This window comes from Rhinoderma darwinii, chromosome 3 (assembly GCF_050947455.1).
Source record: "Rhinoderma darwinii isolate aRhiDar2 chromosome 3, aRhiDar2.hap1, whole genome shotgun sequence".
NCBI classification, from domain to species: Eukaryota; Metazoa; Chordata; class Amphibia; order Anura; family Rhinodermatidae; genus Rhinoderma; species Rhinoderma darwinii.
In genome coordinates, this window is record NC_134689.1 from 36,358,403 (window position 1) to 36,386,360 (window position 27,958).

Genomic DNA, 27,958 nt, shown 5'->3' on the forward strand with positions numbered 1-27,958 from the left:
CAAAGTGGGCAACCCCTATAAAGGGAATGTATCACCTATAATTCTCTAACGTATTAAAACCAGTTAACGAAACAAATTCTATTTTTTTCTAGTCTATTTTTACTTTCCAATTGTTGATTTATTTTTTAATCATTTTCTGTACATGATTATGGTGGCAGACATCTTCCCTTAGCAGCTGTTAACAGCATTTAGAGCCCCATGGACCATTGGAACCTGGGGACAGTAGATGAACCATTGACTTCTATGAAAGAGTTTTCTAGGCATGATCTGTGACCTGTGAAGAGGTCATTGTGCAGGAAGGGATAGGAGAGGAGCTGTGTCGATCACCGATTGTCAATGCTGGACCCTTTCATCATAATCCTGCCAGTGATGATATTGAGATGACTGCTGAGAAATAATCTCTACAGAACAGAAAGGGTGAGTCTTTCGTGAGGCTCAGTGGCCAGAGTGACAAACTGCAAGATTTTAGGATTATTTTTTAAATATAGTGACATGGAAAATTAAAAAAGAAAAAGAGAAAAATAAATTCTTGAAAACTACGTTTAACATTAAAAAAATATTTAAACATTAGGTAATTTTCTGATGACACATATTACTGAATACTAATACATGGCATATTTGATCACTCCTAAATCTATCCTTTATCGTATGGCACTTTTTTCCTTAAGATAATTGCTTTGATACAGTAATATATTTCATAGTATATGGAAACATACCTGCGATATGAGGTTTTCTGCAGGTGAAGAGTTCTTCAAAGTTTCATTTCCTTTCCCAGAATCATCAGCATCTATTAGACTTTCAACAGGAACATTGTGTTGAGGTTTAAGAAAAGCAAATTCCCTCTCACTTGGGTCCAGAGTTACACAAACATCATATGAATATGGCAGAGGTAATGTTCCATTGTTGAATTGTGAAATAAATCTGGGGTCTACCTGTGGATATAGACTTGTACTCATGGATCCAAATGAAGAAGAAGAAGATTTGGACTCTTTATATTTGGAGACAACTGCAATAATCACAGTCAGCATGAAGAGAAAGGAAATCAATGCCAAGGCTATTACCAAGTAGAATTGTAGGTTGGACTGAGATTCTTCTTTGTTAGACTTACTGCTCAGCTCAGGAAGGACCTGATGAAAATGATCAGCAATCACCATGTTTAGAGAGACTGAAGCTGAGCGGGAGGGAATCCCATTATCTTTTACTAGGATCACAATTCCATGTTTCATGATGTCTCTTTCATGAAATACACGTGATGTCCTGATCTCTCCTGTCTGCTGGTCAATGGTGAAGAGTGATGGTTCTGAAGATTGTAGAAAGTAAGACAACCAGGCATTGTGTCCAGAGTCAGCGTCCACTGCCACCACTTTAGATACTAAAGAGCCTTGTTCAGAGGTCCAAGGAACCATCTCAAATGTTGAGCTATCGACCACTGGTGATGGATACAGAATGACAGGTGAATTATCGTTCTGGTCTACTATACATATTCTCAATGTTGTACTGCTGTTCAGAGATGGAGATCCATTGTCTCTGGCAATGATCTGGATATTAAATTCCCTATGCTTCTCATAATCAAATGACAGTTGAGCATAGATGACCCCAGTTACTGGATTCATGGAGATATAAGAAGACAGGGAATCTTCTTCATTACTTCTAGTCATTATAGAATATATAATCTTAGCATTGTCTTCACTGTCCATATCTCTTGCTTGAATACTGAATATTGAAGCTCCTGGTGAATTATTTTCTGGTATAAATGCAGTGTGAACCAATTTCTCAAACACTGGGGCATTGTCATTGACATCTGATACATCAAGTCGAATAACTTTTCTAGAAGTCATTTCAGGAGAACCTTTGTCTGAGGCTTGTATTGTGATGTTGTAGGATGGGATCTTTTCTCTATCTAGACTACTTTTTGTAACAATTTTATAAAAGTTTCCTGTTGATGATATTAACTCAAATGGTAAATCTCCTGTTATTATACATTGGACCTCACCATTTTCTGCTGAGTCCCGATCATGAACTTGAATCAGAGCCACCACAGTCCCAGGGGCAGAATCCTCAGGAATAAGATCTGATGACGAGGTTATAGATATCTCAGGAGCATTGTCATTTTCATCTGTTATTTCTATTAAAACTTTAGAATGTGCAGCTAGGCCTCCACCATCTTTTGCTTGTACAGAAATTTCATAATATTTATTTTCTTCAAAATCCAAATATTCTATTGTTTTAATCTCTCCATTTCTGGGATTAATAGTAAAAGTCTGAAGAATATGATTTTCACTTGTACTAAATGAATAGGTGATTTGTGCATTGACACCTTCATCTTCATCACTTGCACTGACCTGCAGGATTGTAGAATTCACCGGTATATTTTCCCTAACACTTACTTTATATACATCCTGTGTAAAGGCTGGAACATTATCATTGAAGTCAGTGATGATGATATTAATGATGGCAGTGCCTGTCTGTACAGGATTTCCACCATCAGAAGCTGTTAGAATGAGTTCATGCTTGTTTTGTGTCTCTCGGTCTAGAGGTTTCTCTAGTATAAGCTCTGGAAATACACTGCCATCACTGCTGACCTTCTCTCCAAGAGCAAAATACTGGTTTACACTGAGTCTGTAGCTTATCAGCTTATTGATACCCACATCCAAATCTTCTGCATTTTGTAATACAAATTTTGCTCCTGGTGATGTAAATTCACTCATTTCTAATATCAATGTGTCATGGATAAATTTAGGAGGATTATCATTTATATCCTGAATTTCAATCTTAACATTGAACACATTTAGTGGATTTTCCATCACAGCATCAAATGTAAGGACACAATCATCTGCAGCTCTGCACAATGTCTCCCTGTCTATCCTATCAGCAATGCATAGGTTTCCATTATCCAGATTTATACTGAAATATTTCTCATAGACTCCAGACACAATACGTAATTTTCTTCTGGAGAGCTCCTTAACATTTAATTCAAGATCCTTTCCTAAATCTCCAACAATAGAACCTTTTCTTAATTCTTCATTTATGGAATAATGAATCTGACCAGAGACTGAATGACACAGCCAGGAAAATAAGAAGGGAAATATTACTTGCCATCTGAGTCCTTGCATTGATTGTCCTTCCTGCAGTTGTAATCCAGCCATCCTCCTTCTTTCCAGGAATATAATTGTGAATTTCTGTGTTATCTTTATAATCCAGAAGTATTAACAGCAGAAAATAATCTCTCTTCTTTATAAGTCCTATACCCAGCACAACCAAAATGAAATGCTGTGCATTTCTTCTTGCGGATGAACTCTGTCTGCATCATGGAGATGATTCTGGAATTGCAGAATATTTTCCTTATTGGTGAACAGCGGCGCTCTGAGGTGTATATGGGGAACTGCAGGATCAGTGATTTAAATTAATTCCTACCAAGTATTACTTGAAATGTGACTTTGCATAAGTAAATTCATTGTGACATACACATGTATCAGAATTACTGTATTAAATGCTACCGTTATGCACATGAAGTTTATGTGGACTAAGAGAGAAATTGTATTTGAAATGTATTTTGTAATCTTCTAAAATCTTAGAAAATATAAATACACTTTATTATAGTTGCTAATTAATTAAACTGCAACGACATTTACAATATACCTGATTCTTATGGTATTGTATTTATACTACTTGCATTTATCATTCCCTTGTCTGAAGGAATGACACAACTTTTTCTCATTAAAACAGCCATGTTTTATAAACAATAACTGAAATAGTCTATTTTACCCAGACAGAACATTATAAAGTATATTTGTTGATGATACTGTAATGTCACACATACTGGATTTGCAGACTAGACTACGAGATCAAGCACCAGAAAAAAACGCCCTTTCTATCATGTGCACTCCTTGCAAAATTGTCAGGGTTTGCTTCTTATTTCACCAGTAAATAGTATAGTATGATATATAATATAGTATTGACAGCACAACAATGTTCTCATCATGGTGGATAGTTGACATTCTGTTGGCTGCTTATATTGTATTTTATTACTTCTAAAACATTTGACTCTCACAGAAATAAACATACCAAAATCTTTAGTATATATTTAACAGTGAAACGATTGAGTATATGTGCTCAAAGCCTACCAACAACATTTGCTGTATGTAAAAGGCTCAGGCTGGGTACACACGACCTATTTTCAGGCGTAAACGAGGCTTATTATGCCTCGTTTTACGCCTCAAAATAGGGCTACAATACGTCGGCAAACATCTGCCCATTCATTTGAATGGGTTTGCCGACGTATTGTGCAGACGACCTGTAATTTACGCGTCGGCGTTTGACAGCTGTCAAACGCCGACGCGTAAATGGACTGCCTCGGCAAAGAAGTGCAGGACACTTCTTTGCCACGTAATTTGAGCTGTTCTTCATTGAACTCAATGAAGCACAGCTCAAGATTTACGAGCGTCTCAGACGGCTCGCAAAATGCGAGGAGGAGCATATACGTGTGAAACGAGGCAGCTGTAAACAGTCTGTCTTTTCACACGTAAATGCCTCTCATCGTGTGAACATACCCTCACAGTGATGTCATGTTGACATCACCCGTTTTCTTAGCATTCGTCTAATGAAGATTTTCCTTACTTCTGCGGATTCCAGACTCTTTAGACCATTAAGTCTTAAATAAAGATGTTCCTGCCTAGGAAATAGGGTGGTGGTATGATAGTGCCACTCTGTTCGCTATACATGAATGTACAAGCACTGCATAGGATGTATCCAACAAATACCCAATCTTTTACTCTAGCCATATGGCTATAAGGCATGAATAGTTTTTAACCCCATTAAAGCACGCTTTTCTATGCAATTCTTAAAATATATGCAATACTGGTCACCACTTCTCAACATTGTTGTTTAGAGTCTTATACTGTATATATGTAAACATCTATGAAGCCAGTAGATGGACTGAAAATGCCCAAGTAGACTTTAATATTTAAGCAACATTACTTCCTTTAAATTCAGGTCAATTCTAGGATTTTTTTCATTTCCAAATTTTTTTTAAATTTAAAAAAGCCATATATTTACCCAGTTGCATATGTAAATTTTACCATAGATGATATGTAGCCTTAGTTTCACCAGTAGATTTCTCATTGGGAATCTCTGTGACTTTAACACACAGTAGGTGGCCCTTCCTTAGGACAACAAAGGGCCAGACATAGACACCCGTATGTACAAGTTGCTGTTCCAGCATGAACAAAAAAGGGGACATGCGGCTCGCTGGATCACAACGGTCCCTTCATTCTGCTGATTATGGGGGTCCTGGAGGTCAGACTCCCACCAATCAAACTTTGTATATCTACACTGTGGAACAGTTTTGGCATTGGAGTTGCTGAGTGACCTACAGTAGATGTTTCAACTGTACTTGTTCGATACACATTTTGTCTAATACAGTTAATCAGCTTTTATATACTATTATACATTTAAGGTTTCATCTAAGTCATCATAATAAATATAACAAGAACAAGTCAAGTTCTCTTGTTTCCCAAGCCAGGGGGTTTAGAATGACTCCCTAAGCCTTGTTACCTGAAGTTCGGCACAAAAACGGTCAGATGGAAAACTATTCATTCCATTACCTCATGTCCCCTCCTTCCTACCAATTCTTAATTATAATACATCCTCAGTGCAGTTCCCTGTAGTAGGCCCCCCTATACCTCACCACAATGTATATATACAGTATGTATATATATATATATATATATATATATATATATATATATATATATTTATAGTTCGTATACAGTTTTACCAATTTTTTTTTTCATTTATACAGATATTAGGAATTTGCTGTCACTACAATTCCCAAATATTCTTTTATAACTAAAATCATTCCCCATTTAATGAACATCATTTACCTAAATTGTCGATCAACAAACCATGTATTGTTGCCCATAGTGACCAATCACAGAGCAGCTTTCATTTTTCCACAGCAGTTAAAGAAATTAAAGCTTTACACTGATTGGTTGCAATGAGCAACAAGGCTGTTTTTCTGTTATTCAGTTTGGTTACATGAGGCCCTCAGTGTGTTTGAAGTTCTTATAGCCACAACATGTCACAACATAGATCATCTAGAACAAACTGATAACTGATAACAATGGAAATTAAACTGAATCCAAGTTCTGTAGCAATCCAGTATATACAGTAGGTCATTGTTATTTTATGGGCAATACAAGTATTAACTGAAATAGACATGTCCTTTTTAATTCTTTATAATATACAATGAATAAAAATGTTAATTAATCAATTCTAACTTTACTACTTAAAGGGGTTGTCCAGTTTAGAAAACCAATTTTCATACACCCTATTGTGGAATTCTGAGTTAATAGTGGGGTTCCTCTGTTCAGGATCCTCTTCTCTTGGTCAGAGTGGAGAGTGGTTACAAAAAGTGTCTGTCACTCTGGAGGACCTGTCCTGTATAACACAGACAACCCAGTGATATAAATGGTCGCTGTGTAATGCTGAATTTTCCCTGAGGTGGCGATGCAGGGAAATTGAACACTTGCTGCCAGGTTTCCCTAAAGATTACAACCGATTGCTGGTCCAGCACGGGGAGATTTTCTGATTAACTTATTATCAAGGGACCCATTCTAACAAGTAGGGAATGTCCAAAGTGGACAACCCCTATAAAGGGAATGTATCACCTATAATTCTCTAACGTATTAAAACCAGTTAACGAAACAAATTCTATTTTTTTCTAGTCTATTTTTACTTTCCAATTGTTGATTTATTTTTTAATCATTTTCTGTACATGATTATGGGGGCAGACATCTTCCCTTAGCAGCTGTTAACAGCATTTAGAGCCTCATGGACCATTGGAACCTGGGGACAGTAGATGAACCATTGAGTTCTATGAAAGAGTTTTCTAGGCATGCTCTGTGACCTGTGAAGAGGTCATTGTGCAGGAAGGGATAGGAGAGGAGCTGTGTCCATCACCGATTGTCAATGCTGGACCCTTTCATCATAATCCTGCCAGTGATGATATTGAGATGACTGCTGAGAAATAATCTCTACAGAACAGAAAGGGTCAGTCTTTCGTGAGGCTCAGTGGCCAGAGTGACAAACTGCAAGATTTTAGTATTATTTTTTAAATATAGTGACATGGAAAATTAAAAAAGAAAAAGACAAAAAGAAATACTTGAAAACTACGTTTAACATTAAAAAAATATTTAAACAATAGGTAATTTTCTGATGACACATTCCTTTTTTAAGGATAGTGTCAGACTAGAGATCCTTCCAGAGAAAATGACTCTGAGGGTCCATTTTCCATCTACACAGAACATGTACGAGACTTCTTTTAATTTCATTGTAATCTTTGTTGCTATCACTATCAATAAGTTCTAATAGGCCAATGGGGAATCACCCCATAAGAAATAGACCCTTGTGATTGTGGAGTTATTGGCTCCAAAGTCAGCTCCTTAAGGGGTTGACATCTGCTGCACCTTTAGAGCCTATTTTTGTTTAAGAGCCTGGGCCCAACATACGATATGTTGAGCAAATGCGACCAGGCTTATAGTGGATAAAATTTTTTTACAATATAAAGCATAATACAACCAAAATATTATTTATTTCTGAAAGTAGTGATATTTGATTTAAATTACATAACTTGGTCCCTATTGCAATATAAAAGAAGAAGATAGAACAACAATCAAACTAGGCTAAACCAAACCAAACCAGTAAAACATACAAAGCTACAGTGACGATAAAAACACTGTCATTTAATTACTGAATACTAATACATGGCATATTTGATCACTCCTAAATCTATCCTTTATCTTATGGCACTTTTTTCCTTAAGATAATTGCTTTGATACAGTAATATATTTCATAGCATATGGAAACATACCTGCGATATGAGGTTTTCTGCAGGTGAAGAGTTCCTCAAAGTTTCATTTCCTATCCCAGAATCATCAGCATCTATTAGACTTTCCACAGGAACAATGTGTTGAGGTTTAAGAAAAGCAAATTCCCTCTCACTTGGGTCCAGAGTTACACAAACATCATATGAATATGGCAGAGGTAATGTTCCATTGTTGAATTGTGAAATAAATCTGGGGTCAACCTGTGGATATAGACTTGTACTCATGGATCCAAATGAAGAAGAAGATTTGGACTCTTTATATTTAGAGACAACTGCAATAATCACTGTCAGCATGAAGAGAAAGGAAATCAATGCCAAGGCTATTACCAAGTAGAATTGTAGGTTGGACTGAGATTCTTCTTTCTTAGACTGACTGCTCAGCTCCGGAAGGACCTGATGAAAATGATCAGCAATCACCATGTTTAGGGAGACTGAAGCTGAGCGGGAGGGAATCCCATTGTCTTTTACTAGAATCACAATTCCATGTTTCATGATGTCTCTTTCATGAAATACACGTGATGTCCTGATCTCTCCGGTGTGCTGGTCAATGGTGAAGAGTGATGGTTCTGAAGATTGTAGAAAGTAAGACAACCAGGCATTGTGTCCAGAGTCAGCGTCCACTGCTACCACTTTAGATACTAAAGAGCCTTGTTCAGAGGTCCAAGGAACCATTTCAAATGTTGAGCTATCGACCTCTGGTGATGGGTACAGAATGACAGGGGAATTATCATTCCGGTCTACTATACATATTCTCAATGTTGTACTGCTGTTCAGAGATGGAGATCCATTGTCTCTGGCAATGATCTGGATATTAAATTCCTTATGCTTCTCATAATCAAATGACCGTTGAGCATAGATGACCCCAGTTACTGGATTCATGGAGATGTAGAAAGACAGGGGTTCTTCTTCATTACTTCTAGTAGTTATAGAATATATAATCTTAGCATTGTCTTCACTGTCCATATCTCTTGCTTGAATGCTGAATATTGAAGCTCCTGGTGAATTATTTTCTGGTATAAATGCAGTGTGAACCAATTTATCAAACACTGGGGCATTGTCATTGACATCTGATAGATCAAGCCGAATAACTTTTCTAGAAGTCATTTCAGGAGAACCTTTGTCTGAGGCTTGTATTGTGATGTTGTAGGATGGGGTCTTTTCTCTATCTAGACTACTTTTTGTAACAATTTTATAAAAGTTACTTGATGATGATATTAACTCAAATGGTAAATCTCCTGTTATTATACATTGGACATCACCATTTTCTCCTGAGTCCCGATCAAGAACTTTAATCAGAGCCACCACAGTGCCAGGGGCAGAATCCTCAGGAATAAGATCTGATGATGAGGTTATAGATATCTCAGGAGCATTGTCATTTTCATCTGTTATTTCTATTAAAACTTTAGAATGGGCTGCTAGGCCTGCACCATCTTGTGCTTGTACAGAAATTTCATAATATTTATTTTCTTCAAAATCTAAATATTTTTTTATTTTAATCTCTCCATTTTTGGGATTAATAGAAAAAGTTTGAAGAATATGATTTTCTATTGTACTGAATGAATATGTGATTTGTGCATTGACACCTTCATCTTCATCACTTGCACTGACCTGCAGAATTGTAGAATTCACCGGTATATTTTCCCTAACACTTACTTTATATACATCCTGTGTAAATACTGGAGAATTATCATTGATATCATTGATGATGATATTAATGATGGCAGTGCCTGTCTGTGCAGGATTTCCACCATCAGAAGCTGTTAGAATGAGTTCATGCTTGTTTTGTGTCTCTCGGTCTAGAGGTTTCTCTAGTATAAGCTCTGGAAATACACTGCCATCACTGCTGACCTTCTCTCCAAGAGCAAAATACTGGTTTACACCGAGTCTGTAGCTTATCAGCTTATTGATACCCACATCCAAGTCTTCTGATTTTTGTAATACAAATTTTGCTCCTAGTGATGTTGATTCACTCATTTCTAATGTCAATGTGTTATGGACAAATGTAGGAGGATTATCATTTATATCCTGAATATCAATCTTAACATTGAAGACATTTAGTGGATTTTCCATCACAGCATCAAATGTAAGGACACAATCATCTGCAGCTCTGCACAATGTCTCCCTGTCTATCCTATCAGCAATGCATAGGTTTCCATTATCCAGATTTATGCTGAAATATTTCTCAGATACATCAGAGACAATACGTAATTTTCTTCTGGAGAACTCCTTAACATTTATTTCAAGATCCTTTGCTAAATCTCCAACAATAGAACCTTTTCTTAATTCTTCATTTATGGAATAATGAATCTGACCAGAGACTGAATGACACAGCCAGGAAAATAAGGGAAATATTACTTGCCATCTGAGTCCTTGCATTGATTGTCCTTCCTGTAGTTGTAATCCAGTCATCCTTCTTCTCAACGGAGATATTATCTTTATAATCCAGAAGTGTTATCAGCAGAAAATAGTCCCTCTTGTCTATGAGTCCTGTACCCAGCACAACCAAAATGAAATGCTGTGTATTTCTTCTTGCGGATGAACACTGTCTGCATCATGGAGGTGATTCTGGAATTGCAGAATATTTTCCTTATTGGTGAACAGCGGCGCTCTGAGGCGTATATGGGGAACTGCAGGATCAGTGATTTAAATTAATTCTTACAAAGTATTGCTTGAAATGTAAGTTTGCATAAGTAAATTCATTGTGACATACACATGTATCAGAATTACTGTATTAAACTCTACCTTTGTGCACATAAAGTTTAAAGAGAAAAATTGTATTTGAAGTCTATTTTGTAATTTTCTAAAGTCTTATAAAAAATAAACTTAAATATAGTTGCTAATTAATTAAACTGCAGACGGCATTTACAAAATACCTGATTCTTATGGCATTGTGCTTAAACTGCTTTCAATTTCATTTATAATTCCCTGTCGGTTCTAATAGTTCTGATAGTTAATAAAAGTTGCAAGACTGATAATAAAGTTAATATGTTCTAAATGCCCTGACCTTCATGTTTTTCATTGTCAATATTAGATTATATTGCTGTAGTGTGCAGTGTAGTGTACAAGTATTGGTCTTAACAAATCCCAGCAGTCAGGTAGACAAGTAAGATTCTTTTCTATTGTTAAAAAGGCATAACAATAAAAATATAAAAATAATAATAAACAGCATATTGCTGTTATATATATATATATATATATATATATATATATATATATATATATATATATATATATATATATATATGACAGGGCAATAAAAAAAAAGAAGGGAAAAAAAGGAAAGAATTGGGGACATGTTAGGGATGAGTTGAAAATGGTGATATAGAAAAGTATGAATGAGGGGTAGGTCTTGGATACTCTTGTCTATTTGGATGTTACCTCTGCTATAGGAATTATTAGCCATTGAAGATACTGTAAGTATGAATGAAGTATACATACAAAGTACTACTTCAGAAACAAAGAAGAGGTAATAAGAGACATCTGTGTGAAGTTGGTAAAGTAAAGTTTTGAAGGAATGACACAAGTTTTTCTCATTAAAACATCCATGTTTCTTAAAAAATAACTGAAATAGTCTATTTTACTAAGACAGAACATTATAAAATACGTTTGTTGATGAGACTGTAATATCTTACGTACATACTGGATTTGCGGACTAAAATACTAGATCAAGCACCAGAAAAAAAACCTGCCCTCCATGTCATGTGCAATGTTTGCAAAATAGTTACGTTTTGCTTTTTATTTTACCAGCAATTTGTATAGTATGATGTATAATATAGATTTGACATTACAAAAATATTCTCTTCATGGTGGATAGCTGACATTCTGTTGCATGCTTAGATTGTATTTTATTACTTCTACAACATTTGACGCTCACAGAAATAAACATACCAAAATCTTTAGTATACATTTAACAGTGTAACGATTAGAGTATATGTGCTCAAAGCCTACCAACAACAATATGTCTTGTATCTAAAAGACTCACATTTTTTCTTAGCATTTATCTAATGAAGATTTTGCTTAGTTCTGCGGATTCCAGACTCTTCTGGTCATCAAGTCTTAAATATTGAGATGTTCCTGCCTAGGAAAGAGGGTGGTGGTATGATAGTGCCTCTCTGTTCCCTTTACATGCATGTACTAATGCTGCATACAATGTATCTAATGGATATTCAATTGTTTACTTTGGTCATATGGCTATACATAATAATTTGTTTAACCCCTTAAAGGAACAGTGTCATCACAATTTTTTTTTTAATATGTTAAAGATGTTAGTGCTTTATTAAAAACGTTTATATTTATTTGTGTGTTTGTGTTTTACTTTTTCTTATTTTTACACTTTTTCTTCCCTATGGGGGCTGCCATTTTTTGTTCCATTTCTGTATGTGTCGATTAACGACACATACAGACATGGAATACGGCAGCCACAGTCCCATAGGGACTGCGAACGGGTCCCGTCCCATCCACTTCTGTGTACACCGTCTGTGTGGGAACTGCGCATGCGCCGCTCCCACACAGTCCAATTTGAAATTGGCGCCGTCCGGCGCCATTTTCCTGTGGGCCGGAAGTCGCGGCCGGACAGTAATATTACTACTTCCGGTCGCGGCTTCCGGACTTGTGCACTTGGACCAGCGGCAGCAGACGGAGCGGACGGGCCGGAGGGAGCCGCGGCGGCAGGAGCAGGTAAGAGATTTCAATGTATGTTCGTGTTTGTGTACGTTTACTACTGTATGTAAACCTACTACACTGTGTGTTAGCTCAAAAAATGGCGACACACAGTGTAGGAGGTTAGACCGTTCAAACCCCTCGTTTATCCCGGCACTAGCCAGGATAAAGGAGGGGGGGATGCTGAGAGCTCACTAGAGCGAGGGCTTTTTACCCAATTTTGCAATGCTGCAATTTTGGTAATAGCTCCATCTAGTGACCAGCAATGGGAAATATTATAAATTAGAATTAATTTATAATATTTCCTGACTCGTGAAAAAAAAAAAAAAAATTAGAACAATGTTTAATCACCTACACACTAAATGTTTAATTAAAAAACAAACAAACATGTTTTTCTGGCAACACATTCCCTTTAAGGCCAATTTTAGCCTTGAGGACAGAGCAATTTTTTTTACATTTCCCTCTTTGCATCCCGACGCTCATAACGCTTTTATTTTTTGTACAACGTAGTTGTATGAGACTTTGTTTTTTGCGGGACGAGTTGTACTTTATGCACGTACCATTTTTTGGTACAAATACATTATCGTTTAATTTCTATAAATTTTTAATTAGATTAAAATGCAAAAAAAAAGCAGTTGTGCAGCAGTTTTAATATTTTTTTTTTACACCATACACCGATCATAATAAATAATGGTATACATTTGTAGTACAGGTTGTTACGGTCGTGGCGATACCCAATATGTCTATATTATTTCATGTTTTGGGACTTATATTTTAAAAAGTTGATTTATTATAAAAAATTTGTATTTCTGTGTATTTTATTTACTTTTTATTTATTTATTTACCATTATTTTTTTTTTACATTCATTTAACTTTTTTTTTTAATCCCATAAAGGGATTTATCATTTAGATTTTTATTTTGTAACTGCAATGTACTGGCATAGATCTATATGCCAGTACATTAGCCTGTTACTGATCGTACACAGGCAGTTGTTAGGGCATACCTCAGTATGCCCTAACAACAGGAAATATGTTCAGACAGCCCTGGGGTCCTTCACTGGACCCTGGGCTGTCTGGCCATACGAGTTGTGGGCTTTGATCGCGTCACAGTAATTTTCTGTGACGCGATCAATGTGCAGTCCCCTCTCCTTGAACGCCGCGATCAGCTGTCATCGCGGCGTTCAAAGGGTTAACAGCGGAGAGAAGATGTTTTTCTCCTCTCCGCTGTCAGAGCGGGGCCGTGGCTGTGTATTACAGCCGTTGCCCCGCTCTCGATCGCGCGCACAGACGCGCGCAGGGACGGCTGTCACACAGGACGAGTATGCTCGTCCTAATGCGCGAAGTGCTCGCCGCTCAGGACGAGCATACTCGTCCTGTGTCGGCAACCAGTTAAAACCCATTTATTTTTGTTTGCAATTCTTGAAATAAATGCATTACTGGTCACCACTTTGTTTGAGAGCCTTATATAAGTGTAAACATGTAAAAAGGCAGTAGGTGGACTGAAAATGCCCACGTAAGTCTTCATATTTAATGCAACAATATTTCTTTCACATTCAGGTCAGGTTTTTGAAAGTGATTGTTAGATTTTTATTTTATTTTTTTACTTAATAATAACCATATATTTACTCAGATGCATATGTAACTTTTACCATAGGTAATACTCAGACTTAGTTTCACCAGCAGCTTCCTTATTGGGATTCTCTGAGACTTTAACCCCTTAATGTACCCTGACGTAAGTGCACGTCAAGGTGCAGTGGGAGAAGTATGGAGCGCACTCCATACACTGCAGGTGTCAGCTATGTATTACAGCTGACACCCGGCACTAATGGCCAGGAATAGCGATCGCGCTGTTCCTGGTAATTTAACCCCCAAACCGCAGAATCTGAGGCATAATAGAGAGCCTCCAACAGCTCATCGGGAGCCCCACAATGGAATCGAGGGGTGCTGATGGTTGTCTGTACAGATGCCTGTAAAAATGATTATACACTGCAATACATTAGTGTATAGTCATTAGTATTGCAGTGTATTGTACCTGCGATCCAACAATCGCTGGTTCAAGTCCCCTAGGGGAATTAAATTTAAATATAGGAAAAAACCCTTTCAAATTTTTCCTAATGTAAAAAATAAAAAAAAACTACAAAATTGGTATCGCTGTGTCCGTAAAAGTCTGTCCTATTACACTATAGTAATATTTAATGTACACGGTGAATGTCATAAAAATAAAAAAATATAAAACGCCAGAATCTTTGTTTTTTTGGTCACTTCATATCTCACAAAAATTTTAATAAAAAGCGATCAAAAAGTTTCATGTAGCCCAATATGGTACCAATAGAAACGACAGCTCGTACCGCTAAAAATAAGTCCTCATACTGCTAAATCGATGTAAAATTAAATAAGTTATGGCTCTCAGAATGTGGCGACAAAACTCAAATTTTATTTTTAACAATTAGTTGTAAAAGTAGTAAATCATAAAAAAAATATACGTTTGGTATTGCCGTAATTGTATTCACTGGTAGAATAAAGTTAACATGCCATTTTTACCATATGATGAAAGCCAGAATAACGAAACCCCTCAAAAGATTGAGGAATCGCTGTTTTTTCCTATTGCACTCCACAAAGATTTCATTTCCAGTTTCCCAATACAATTATATGGCACAACAAATGATACCGTTAAAAACTACAACTTGTCCTGCAAAAAACAAGCCCTCATATGGCTATAATAAATAAAAAATAAAAAAGTTATAGCTTTTTAAGGTTAGGGTGGAAAAAATGAAAACGAAAATCCAAAAAATAGCTGGGTCCTGAAGGGGTTAAAAAGAGCATTCCTAATGACATGGCCTCATGTGTACTAATGTCTACACAGTGGAACATATTTGTCATTGGAGTTGCTGAGTGACCTACAGTAGATGTCCCGTCCGTACTTGTTCTTTAACCCCTTCCCGCCCAATCAGGTTACTGTACGTGACAAACGGCGGTGTTTCTTTCCGCATTCTCACGTACAGTAACGTCCCGACGATAAACTGTCACCATGTAATTTGACTTGGTGACAGCATGTGACAGATGCTGCTCGCCGGCACAGGACCAATCAAAGCAGTCCTGTGACGTGGATGGCTGTGATTGGTCATTCAAAAATGAATGACCAATCACAGCATATGTAAACAAAAGACAGAGGAGTCTTCTCATTGCCGGCTCTGACAAGCTCATTTCTGTCAGAGAGCTTGTGAGAGTCGGTGTGTGAAGCCCTGTCAGAGAGAAACTATACTATACTATGTATACTATTATACATAAGCAGAGATTTAAGTTTTTCATATAAGTCCTCATAATATATATAACAAGAACAAGACAAGCTCTCTTGGTGCAAAAGGCAGTGAATTTAGAAAGCCTCCCCCCATCCTTGGTCCCTGAAGTTATTCACAGAAAATGTCAGATGGAAAAGCATTTGTTCCATTACCTCATGACACCCTCTTCCTAACAATTCTTAATTATAATACATCCTCAGTACAGCTCTCTATGGTAGCCCCGATATACCCCCTATATATATATATATATATATATATATATATACACACACACACATATTTACTTATCATTTGTACATAGTTTCACCTTTTTGTGTTCTTCTTTAATACAGATATTATGAATTTGCTGTTACTACAAACCCCAAATATGGAAATCATTCAACGTTAATGAACATCATTTACCTAAATTGTCTACCAGTAAACCAGGAGAAAAGGTGGATCTTTTCAAGGGCGCTGCTGTGTGGTGAAATGATGAGGACGGAGTCCCGAGGTATTGATAATGAGTTCGATTGTTCATCGTTGAAACGCGTAGCCACTCACAATAAATTGAACTCATTATCAATACCTCGGGACTCCGTCCTCATCATTTCACCACACAGCAGCGCCCATGAAAAGATCCACCTTTTCTCCTGCATTTCCTTCTACCTAAGCGGTCCCATCTGGATACCGACTCGGATCTGGCAGCAGCACTGTGGTTATTACATGCTTTAATACCTCCTTTTCCAGGTGAGCACATTTCTTGCTACTTTGCCTCACCTTGACCTACTGATCTACACAAGGTGGCGCCGTCTTTTTTGTTTTTTATACCAGTAAACCAGGCATTGTTGCCTACAGCGACCAATCAAAGAGCAACTTTCATTTTTCCACAGCAGTTCAAGAAGTTAAAGCTCAACGCTGATTGGTTGCCTTGGGCAACAAGCTACATTTTCTGTTATTCAGTTTGGTTACAGTGTGTTTGAAGTTCTTATAGCCACAACATGTCACAACATAGATAATCTAGAACAAACTGTTAACCAATAACAATGGAAATCTGATTCCATGTTCTGTAGCAATGCAATATATGCAGTAGGTAATTATTATTTTATAGAGAATACAAGTGTTAACTAATATAGACATGTCAGGAAAGGTGACAGGTTCTTTTTTAAATTACTTATAATATAAAATTAAAAACGTTAATTAATGTATTCTAACTTTACTACTTAAAGGGGTTGCCAAGTTTAGAAACCAAAAACAAAGAGTTCCAGTTTAGAAAACCAATTTTCATATACCCTATTGGTCTTCATCTCTTGAACAGAGTGGAGAGCGGTTACCAAAAGCTTCTCCCACTCTGGAGGACCTTTCCTGTCCTGTATTACACAGACAACCCATTGATATGAATGGACACTACGTAATGCTTATTTTTCCCTGTGGTGACGCTGCAGGGAAATTGAACATTTTCTGACATGTTTCCCAAAAGATAACAGCTTATTGCTGCGGATCCCAGCAGTGGGACACTTTCTGATCAACTTATTTTTATGGGACACTTTTAATAAGTAGTGAATGTCTAAAGTGGACAAACCCTTCAAACTGAATGTAAAACCTATAATTCTTTAACTAATTAAAACAAGATAGTGAAACATATTATTTTTTTCTAGTCTGTTTTTATTTTCTGATACTAGATTTTTTTTATTCTTTTCTTCTATACATATATGAGTAGCCTACTTGCGATAGCGACAGTTAACAGCATTTAGAGCCTCATGGACCATAGGAACCTGGGGACAGTAGATAACCCATTGCCTTCTATGAAATAAATAAATGTGTGCCTTTCATTGTAATCCTTCCTGTGATGGTAATGAGAAGCAAACTCTACAGAACAGGAAGGGTCAGTATATTGTCAGGCTCAGTGGCCAGAGTGCAACCCGCAAGTTTTTAGGATTATTTTTTAAATATAGTGACATGAAAAAAAAAAAAGACAGTTTCAGACTAGAGATCTTCCCAGAGAAAATTACTCTGAGGGTCCATCCTTCATCTACACAGAACATGTACAAGTCGCCTTTTAATTTCATTGTAATCTTTGTTGTTATCGCTGTCAATAAGTTCTAATAGGCCACCCCATAAGAAATAGACCCTTGTGGTAAGTTATTGCCTCCAAAGTCAGCTCCTTAAGGGGTTGCCTTCTGCTTGACCTTTGCTTAATGTGTAAGAGCCTGGGCCCACTAGAGGATTCTCTGTTACTTTGGTGAGCCAATGCGGCCATGCTTAGAAAGGATAAAAAAATTACATTATAAAGCATAATACAATCATAATATAATTTATTTTTGAAAGTAGTGATATTTGATTTGAATAACATAACTCGGTATTGCAATTTAGAAGAAAAAGATAGAACAACAATCAAACTAAGCTAAACCAAATCAAACCAGTGAAACATACAAAGTTATAGAGATAAAAAAAAGTATGTCATTAGATTACTGAATACCAAGAGAAATGTAAAATATTGTATCACTCCTTGATCTATCCTTAATGGGTTTTGCATCCTTAAAATATTTGCTTCGATACAGTAATATATTTCATAACATATGGAAACATACCTGTGGTATGAGGTTTTCTGCAGGTGAAGAATTCTTCAAAGTTTCATTTCCAATCCCAGAATCATCAGCATCTATTAGACTTTCCACAGGAACATTATGTTGAGTTTTAAGAAAAGCAAATTCCCTCTCACTTGGGTCCAGAGTTACACAAACATCATATGAATATGGCAGAGGTAATGTTCCATTGTTGAATTGTGAAATAAATCTGGGGTCTACCTGTGGATATAGACTTGTACTCATGGATCCAAATGAAGAAGATTTGGACTCTTTATATTTGGAGACAACTGCAATAATCACAGTCAGCATGAAGAGAAAGGAAATCAATGCCAAGGCTATTACCAAGTAGAATTGTAGGTTGGACTGAGATTCTTCTTTGTTAGACTGACTGCTCAGCTCAGGAAGGACCTGATGAAAATGATCAGCAATCACCATGTTTAGAGAGACTGAAGCTGAGCGGGAGGGAATCCCATTGTCTTTTACTAGAACCACAATTCCATGTTTCATGATGTCTCTTTCTTGAAATACACGTGATGTCCTGATCTCTCCTGTGTGCTGGTCAATGGTGAAGAGTGATGGTTCTAAAGATTGTAAAAAGTAAGATAACCAGGCATTGTGTCCAGAGTCAGTGTCCACTGCCACCACTTTAGATACTAAAGAGCCTTGTTCAGAGGTCCAAGGAACCATCTCAAATGATGGGCTATCGACCTCTGGTGATGGGTACAGAATGACAGGTGAATTATCATTCTGGTCCACTATACATATTCTCAATGTTGTACTGCTGTTCAGAGATGGAGATCCATTGTCTCTGGCAATGATCTGGATATTAAATTCCCTATGTTTCTCATAATCAAATGACCGTTGAGCGTAGATGACGCCTGTTTCTGGATTCATGGAGATGTAGGAAGACAGGGGATCTACTTCATTACTTCTAGTAGTTATAGAATATATAATCTTAGCATTGTCTTCACTGTCCATATCTCTTGCTTGAATACTGAATATTGAAGCTCCTGGTGAATTATTTTCTGGTATAAATGCAGTGTGAACCAATTTCTCAAACACTGGGGCATTGTCATTGACATCTGATACATCAAGCCGAATAACTTTTCTAGAAGTCATTTCAGGAGAACCTTTGTCTGAGGCTTGTATTGTGATGTTGTAGGATGGGATCTTTTCTCTATCTAGATTACTTTTTGTAACAATTTTATAAAAGTTTCCTGTTGATGATATTAACTCAAATGGTAAATCTCCTGTTATTATACATTGGACATCACCATTTTCTCCTGAGTCCCGATCATGAACTTTAATCAGAGCCACCACAGTACCAGGGGCAGAATCCTCAGGAATAAGATCTGATGATGAGGTTATAGATATCTCAGGAGCATTGTCATTTTCATCTGTTATTTCTATTGAAACTTTAGCATGTGCAGCTAGGCCTCCACCATCTTCTGCTTGTACAGATATTTCATAATATTTTGTCACTTCATAGTCCAAATATTCTTTTATTTTAATCTCTCCATTTCTGGGATTGATAGTAAAACTCTGAAGAATATGATTTTCACTTGTACTAAATGAATATGTGATCTGAGCATTTACTCCTTCATCTTCATCACTTGCACTGACCTGCAGGATTGTAGAATTCACCGGTATATTTTCCCTAACACTTACTTTATATACATCCTGTGTAAATACTGGAGAATTATCATTGATATCATTGATGATGATATTAATGATGGCAGTGCCTGTCTGTACAGGATTTCCACCATCAGAAGCTGTTAGAATGAGTTCATGCTTGTTTTGTGTCTCTCGGTCTAGAGGTTTCTCTAGTATAAGTTCTGGAAATACACTGCCATCACTGCTGACCTTCTCTCCAAGAGCAAAATACTGGTTTACACTGAGTCTGTAGCTTATCAGCTTATTGATACCCATATCCAAGTCTTCTGCTTTTTGTAGCACAAATTTTGCTCCTGGTGATGTAGATTCACTCATCTCTAATGTCAATGTGTTACGGACAAATTTAGGAGGATTATCATTTATATCCTGAATTTCAATCTTAACATTGAACACATTTAGTGGATTTTCCATCACAGCATCAAATGTAAGGACACAATCATCTACAGCTCTGCACAATGTCTCCCTGTCTATCCTATCAGCAATGTATAGGTTTCCATTATCCAGATTTATACTGAAATATTTCTCAGACACATCAGACACAATACGTAATTTTCTTCTGGAGAGCTCCTTAACATTCAATTCAAGATCCTTTGCTAAATCTCCAACAATAGATCCTTTTCTTAATTCTTCATTAATGGAATAATGAATCTGACCAGAGACTGAATGACACAGCCAGGAAAATAAGAAGGGAAATATTACTTGCCATCTGAGTCTTTGCATTGATTGTCCTTCCTGCAGTTGTAATCCAGCCATCCTTCTTCTCACCAGGAATATAATGGTGAAACTCCTTGTTGTTTAATAACCCAAATAGAAAAAACTAATGATTCCTCCTCTTTATAAGTCCTATACCCAGCACATCCTAGTGTGAAATGCTGTGTATTTCTTCTTGCAGTTGAACACTGTCTGCATCATGGAGGTGATTCTGGAATTGCAGAATATTTTCCTTATTGGTGAACAGCGGCGCTCTGAGGCGTATATGTGGAACTGCAGTATCCAAGCTTAGAAAATAGAAATACACTTGCAAAACATCTGATTATTATGGTATTGTGTTTACATTAGTTAAAATTGTTCTTATTGTTCCCCAAACGTTCTAATGGTAATTATAGTTAATAATAGTTGCAATGCTGCTAATATAAGATTTTGAACACATATATCTGTAGTGCCCAGTGTAGTTTACCAGGACTTATCACCTAAGATATATATAGATAGATAGATAGATAGATAGATAGATAGATAGATAGATAGATAAATAGATAGATAGATGCATGTACATATGTATGTATATATATATATATATATATATATATATATATATTAAAAAAAATAATTATATATATATATATATATATATATTGTTGCTTTTTTTCTGGAAAGCAAGTAAAAAGATATAGCAAGCAAAGAAAATGTTTGGGGATGGTTAAAAAGGGTGATAGAGGAAAGTATGAATGAGGTGTAGAGCTTGATTAGATTTGGACCTGATCAAGAGCTAAGACTTTATTCTCAAGCATGTCTCTAGCAAAGTTCAGACATGGTTCCATCCTATCATTCCTTTCAAATTTTGCATCACACCTTTACTAAAGTAAGATAAAATTCTATAATTTACTAAATGAATGAGAAACGAGTGTTCAAACCCTTTAAGGATACAAAATTACAATGTTTATATAGATCAAATAGTAGAACAACTATTACGTCAGTGTATTCATGTGTATACTACTTTTAATAAAATAAATTAAATGTAAATAAAATATATCCACAAATAATAAAAACTTAATTTCAAGATAAATCCAGAAATTATAAGTGTCTATCATATTTGTCTATGTCTATAATTCCCAGACTTATCTGCAGCATAGGATTTCACTTGAGGATAGTTGCACTGCAGGTTGTAACCTGGCATGTTTAGATCTTCTAGCTTATCCACATCATGATTGTAACATTGACTCTCCTTTGTGACCAAGCTAATTTTCAACTTTTAACTATTCTGACAAAATATAAGACAAATACTTAAGAAACAAAAAAGAGGTAAGAAGAGACATTTGTCTGAAGTTGGTGAGGTAAAGTTTTGAAAAAAAAACACAACTTTTTTCTCATTAAAAATCTGTGTTTCATAAAAAATAGATGGAATAGTCTATTTTTCTGAACATTATAAAATGCATTTGTTGATGAGACTTATATTATACTTACTGTATCTGCAGACTAAAATACTAGATCAAACTTTAAAGAAGTTCTAAAAAAAAAACAAGTTCCCCATTCAGAAAAAAGTGCCCTCCATATGTGCACTCTTTGTAAAAAAGTCAACTTTTGCTTATGATTTCACCAGCAATAAGTACATTGTGTGATGTATAATATGGTGTTGACTGTACAACAACAGTGGATAGCTGACATTCTGTTGCATGCTTATATTGCATTTTATAATTCATATCTGACTCCTACAGAACTTAACATAATAAAATCTTTGGTTTAACTTTGGTATACTTATAACTTTAGTTAGAGCGCATGTGCTCAATGTCTACTAACGATAAAATTTGTTATATCTACTGTAAAAGACTCAAAGTGATGTCATGGTGACATCACTAGTTTTCTTAGCATTTACCTAATACAGATTTTCTCACTTTTGCAGATTCCAGACTCTTCATGCCTTCAAGTCTTAAATAAAGATGTTCCTGCCTAGAAAAGGGTGAGGTGGTATGAAAGTGCCACTCCGTTCCCTATACATGCATGTACATGCGCTGCATAGAATGTATCCAATAGAAACACATTTTTTTACTCTGGTTATACGGCTATAAGTCATGAATTGTTTAAAACGCCATTAAGGCACACTTTTCTTTTTTTATGCAATTCTTGAAACAAAGGCATTACTGGTCACCACTTGTTAATATCATTGTTTTAGAGTCTTATACAAACATGTAAGATGGCAGTAGATGGGTTGAAAATGCCTAAGTAGACTTTGATATCTAATGCAATATTACTTCCTTTATATTCAGGTAAATTATTGACTTTTTAAAGTGATTATATTGAGATATTACTCAACCTTAGTTTCACCAGTAGCTTCCTTGGTGGGATTCTGAGACTTTAACATAGGTAGCTTTTCCTTATCAAGGGTCTGTTTGGACGGCTGTGTCTGTAGTTGCAGTACCAGACACTGAGGCCCGTACAGACGAGCCGATGTGCCTGCATAAACAATAGAGGGAGCAAACGGCACACAGGAGCACTTCGTTGTGCTGGTCCTCAGGGCCCCCTGGAGGTCGGACTCCCAACAATTAAACCTTTTTGACCAGTCCAAAGGATAGGTCATAAATATTAAACAGCCATTAAAACTCACTTTTTGAAAATGCATTCATTATAATAAGGCAATATATGAAAATAAGTATGTTTCCTGCACTATATTTGTAGATAGTATCTGAGCAGAGGAAAGAAGACTACTCTGAAATGCTAAAATCTTAAGCAAATTAACCCAATATGCAAATTATATTTTAAACCAGCATTCCTAATGACATGGCTCTTGTTTAACAATATCTACACAGTGTAACAGGTTTGGCATTGCTGAATGACTGACAGTAAATTGCCAATTTTTACTTTTTCTCTAAGCATTTTGTCTAATAGCAGTTAATGAGCTTTTATATATTATTATATATTAATAGAGATTTGAGGTTTACATCTAAGTCATCATAATTCATCCAATAACAATAGAAATTGATCTGATTTCAAGTTCTGTAGCATACAGTATATACAGTATTCTACATATATCTAATATATGGTTATTAATGTTCTTAAAAAATATAATAACTCTTTATTTTGAGGTTTTGATTTCCCAAATATTTTTCTTCTTACTAACCCACATTTTTATTGAACAATGCAAGTGAAGGACAGATTTTAATTTGTTAATCTACATAAAGTGAGATTAGAGCTTTCCCCACCATCTATGAATTTCAAAGTTAATCTAGAGGCAAAAAATAATAATATTCTGCTTTTGGTCAGTGCAAATTTACCGAAACTTTTGCTAAACGGAATGCTGCCATTCTAGAGAATACCTACTGTGATCTACTAGGCTTAAAAGCTATGCAAAACTTTCAATCCCCCCCCCCCCTGCCCACTAAAACCGTGTATTATAGTGTTTGATACAACTTTGTAATTGGTTTTAATTATAAAAAAATTTACTATTTGGGATACAGCTTCTATGTATACTGAATACATAGAAGCTGTATCTTGCGCTGAAATCCGAATCCATCACGTCAGAACTTAGATGTGATCGATAACAGCTGGATGTTGTGTGTCAGACACACCCAGGACCTGCTGTCATCAAAGTCGTCAGTCCCGCTGAATTGACGGATTCAGGTTTCAGCGCAAGATGCAGCTTCTATGTGTCCAGGATACATAGAAGCTGTATCTCAAAAAGCAAAAATTTTTTTTAATTAAAAACACTAATAAAGTTGCACTAAAAACACTATAATACAATAGTGTTCAAAGGTTTGCATAGTCTTTAAGCTAGAGCAAGTGCTAGCCACAACAATATGACAACCAAACTCCAATGGCACGTGCCTACTGACAAGCAACACAGAAAATACAACAACTGCTAACCACTAATTCACTTCAATTTGACCTAGTTGTGTTCTGGCTTTTGGAGAGTACAACATATTTATTCAGGATGATGACCCTGAAGATTCTGTATCTTTGCTTCATTACCATTCTAGAATCAGAAAAACTAGAAAAACTTGACTCCTCTTTACAAGACGGAATATACTAGAGGAAAACAACCCAACAATATTTTTCTGGGGCTACCAACATAGAAAAAAATATAAAACTATAAAACATACCTGTGGCATGAGATTTTCTACAGCTGGACAGTTGTTTAAACTTTCATTTCCAATTCCTGAATCATCAGCATCTATTAGACTATCCACAGGAACATTGTGCTGAGGTTTTAGGAAGGCAAATTCCTGTTCTCTTGAATCCAGAGTTACACAAACATCATAGGAATATGGAAGTGGTAATGTGCCATTTGTAAGCTGAGTAATAAATCTTGGATCTATCTGTGGATATAAGCTTGTACTCATAGATCCCAAAGTTGTGCAATCTTTAGACTGTCTGTACTTGGAGATGACGGCAAAGATCACCGTCAAAATGAATAGAAAGGAAATCAATGCCAGTGCTATAACCAAGTAGACTTGTAAGTTGGACTGTGGCTCTATTTTATTAGAATGACTGTTTAATTCAGGAAGAACTTGTTGAAAATTATTAGCAACCACAAGATTAAGAGTGACTGAAGCTGAGCGGGATGGAAATCCATTGTCTTTCACTAGAACCACAATTCCATGTTTAAGTGTGTCTTTTTCTTGAAAAATCCTTAGAGTCCTTATCTCTCCTGTTTGTTGGTCAATAGTGAAGAGTGATGGCTCTGAAGATTGTAAAAAGTAAGACAACCAGGCATTGTGTCCAGAGTCAGCGTCCACTGCCACCACTTTAGATACTAAAGATCCTTGTTCAGAGGTCCAAGCTACCATCTCAAATGTTGGACTATCAACCACTGGTGATGGATACAGAATGACAGGTGAATTATCATTCTGGTCTACTATAGAAATTCGTAATGTGGTACTACCATTTAATGATGGAGATCCATTGTCTTTAGCATTGATTTTGATATTAAATTCTTTATACTGCTCATAATCAAATGACTGTTGTGCATAAATCACTCCGGTTACTGGATTAATAGATATATAGTTAGACAATGGAGTCGCTTCCTTATTTAAACTGGATATTGAATAAAATACTTTAGCATTGTCTCCACTGTCCTTATCTCTTGCTTGAATACTGAATATCGAAGCTCCCTGGGCATTATTTTCTGGTACAAATGCAGTATAAGTAAATTTCTCAAACACTGGGGCATTGTCATTGACATCTGATATTTGCAGTTGGATGACTTTTCTAGAAGTCATTTCAGGAGAACCTTTGTCTGAGGCTTGTATTGTGATGTTGTAGGATGGGATCTTTTCTCTATCTAGACTACTTTTTGTTACAATTTTGTAGAAGTGACTTGCTGATGACACTACTTGAAATGGCACATCACTTGGAATAATACATTGAACTTCTCCATTTTCTCCTGAGTCTTGATCACGAATTTCAAGCAGTGCTACCACTGTGCCCAATGTGGAGTCCTCAGCTACAGGGGTTGATATTGAAGTAATGGATATCTCAGGAGCATTGTCATTTTCATCTATTACTTCTATTAAAACCTTGGCATGAGCAGCAAGGCCTCCTCCATCTTTTGCTTGTACAGAAACTTCATAATTCTTCATCACTTCATAATCTAAATGTTTTTTTGTTTTAATCTCTCCATTATTAGGATTTATAATAAATGTCTGAAGTATATTATTTGCTGTGGTACTAAATGAATATGTGATTTGAGCATTGACACCTTCATCTTTATCACTTGCACTGACCTGCAGAATTGTAGAATTTACCGGTATATTTTCTTTCACAGATACTTTGTATATATTTTGAGTAAAAATAGGAACATTATCATTAAAATCCGTAACAACCACCATTATCATCATTGTTCCTGTTTGTTTAGGATTTCCACCATCCACAGCAGTCAAAGTCAGTTCATAGATGCTTTCTGCCTCCCGATCTAAGGACTTCTCTAGAACTAGTTCTGGAAATACATTGCCATCCATGCCTGTCTCTTCTCCCAACCTAAAATATTCATTTGAACTGAGTCTGTAGCTTATCAGGGAATTGATGCCAACATCCAAATCTTCTGCTTTTTGCAAAACAAACCTTCTTCCTGTGGAGCTTGCTTCACCCATTTCTATTCTAATTTTGTCATGGACAAATGTAGGAGGATTGTCATTTATATCCTGAATATCAATCTTCACACTGAAGACATTTAAGGGATTTTCCACCACAGCATCAAATGTAAGGACACAATCATCTGCAGCTTCACACAATGTCTCCCTGTCTATCCTATCAGCAATGTATAGGTTTCCATTATCCAGATTTACATTAAAATATTTATCAGAAACACGAGAAACAATACGTAATTTGCGATTTGATAGCTCATTAATTCTTAGTGCCAGATCCTTTGCTAAATTTCCAACAATAGAACCTTTTCTTAATTCTTCATTAATGGAATAATGAATCTGACCAGAGACTGAATAACACAGCCAGGAAAATAAGAAGGGAAATATTACTTGCCATCTAAGTCCTTGTTTTTTCTGATTTGGCTCCATTTTCATTCCTGTACTTTTTTGAGATAGTGAAATCCTCTTTTGTGTATGTAATCCAGTTGAAAAAAATATCTCAAGCTTTCCTCCTCATGCAACCAGCAGCAGGCACATCCTATGCAGAAATGGCTTATATTCCTTCATGCAATTATGCACTGTGTTTCTCTAGTCGAGCTTTTCTAGACAGCCAATCTCTTTTCCTTCTTGGTAAACAGCGGCGCTCTGAGGCAAAAGTAGGGTACTGCAGCACCAATGGATAATTTTTTTTTTTTTAAATGTTACAACTACAGTATTAACTTGGTTAAAGCATGACACTTTTTCTTGAAAGAAACGGTTTTATTTATTACAAAAACAATTCTTTGACTGCAGTTTCTAGACTTCTGTTATGTAAAATTGCAAATGATTATATATGCTGCCCTCCCCACCTACAGAAGAAGTAGGAGTAAGTATATAAAAACTATTCACAAATAGGTAATAGCAATCGAAGACCTTACATAAAAACAAAGTAAAAACATAAATACTACAAGCAAAAATAGATAGTTATTATCAGAGACATAGCTTCAGAGTCACAGCACCCCTTGCTCCTGTCTGTGCAGAACTCGCTCCCATAGTTTGCAGGTTTGAACTGGTTATCCTCTAGTAGGCCTAGGTTCTGACATA

General features: G+C 36.2%; 1 protein-coding gene across 18 annotated transcripts in view; it reads right to left on the bottom strand.

The window, feature by feature from the left end:
• Nucleotides 1-27,958, bottom strand: part of LOC142748889 (protocadherin gamma-C5-like) — a 352,928-nt gene that overhangs the window by 139,625 nt on the left and 185,345 nt on the right. The window contains exon 1 of one of the 18 annotated variants that reach the window (XM_075856249.1): nt 24,893-27,406. The exons of 14 other annotated variants lie outside the window; for them this stretch is intronic. In XM_075856249.1, the coding sequence (XP_075712364.1) occupies nt 24,893-27,310 (2,418 nt within the window). In that variant the 5' untranslated portion in view covers nt 27,311-27,406. Of the gene's footprint in view, nt 1-716; nt 3,247-7,870; nt 10,401-18,410; nt 20,932-24,892; nt 27,407-27,958 lie in introns of those variants that run through there. 3 more of the 18 variants (XM_075856246.1, XM_075856247.1, XM_075856232.1) reach the window with 3 other exon arrangements.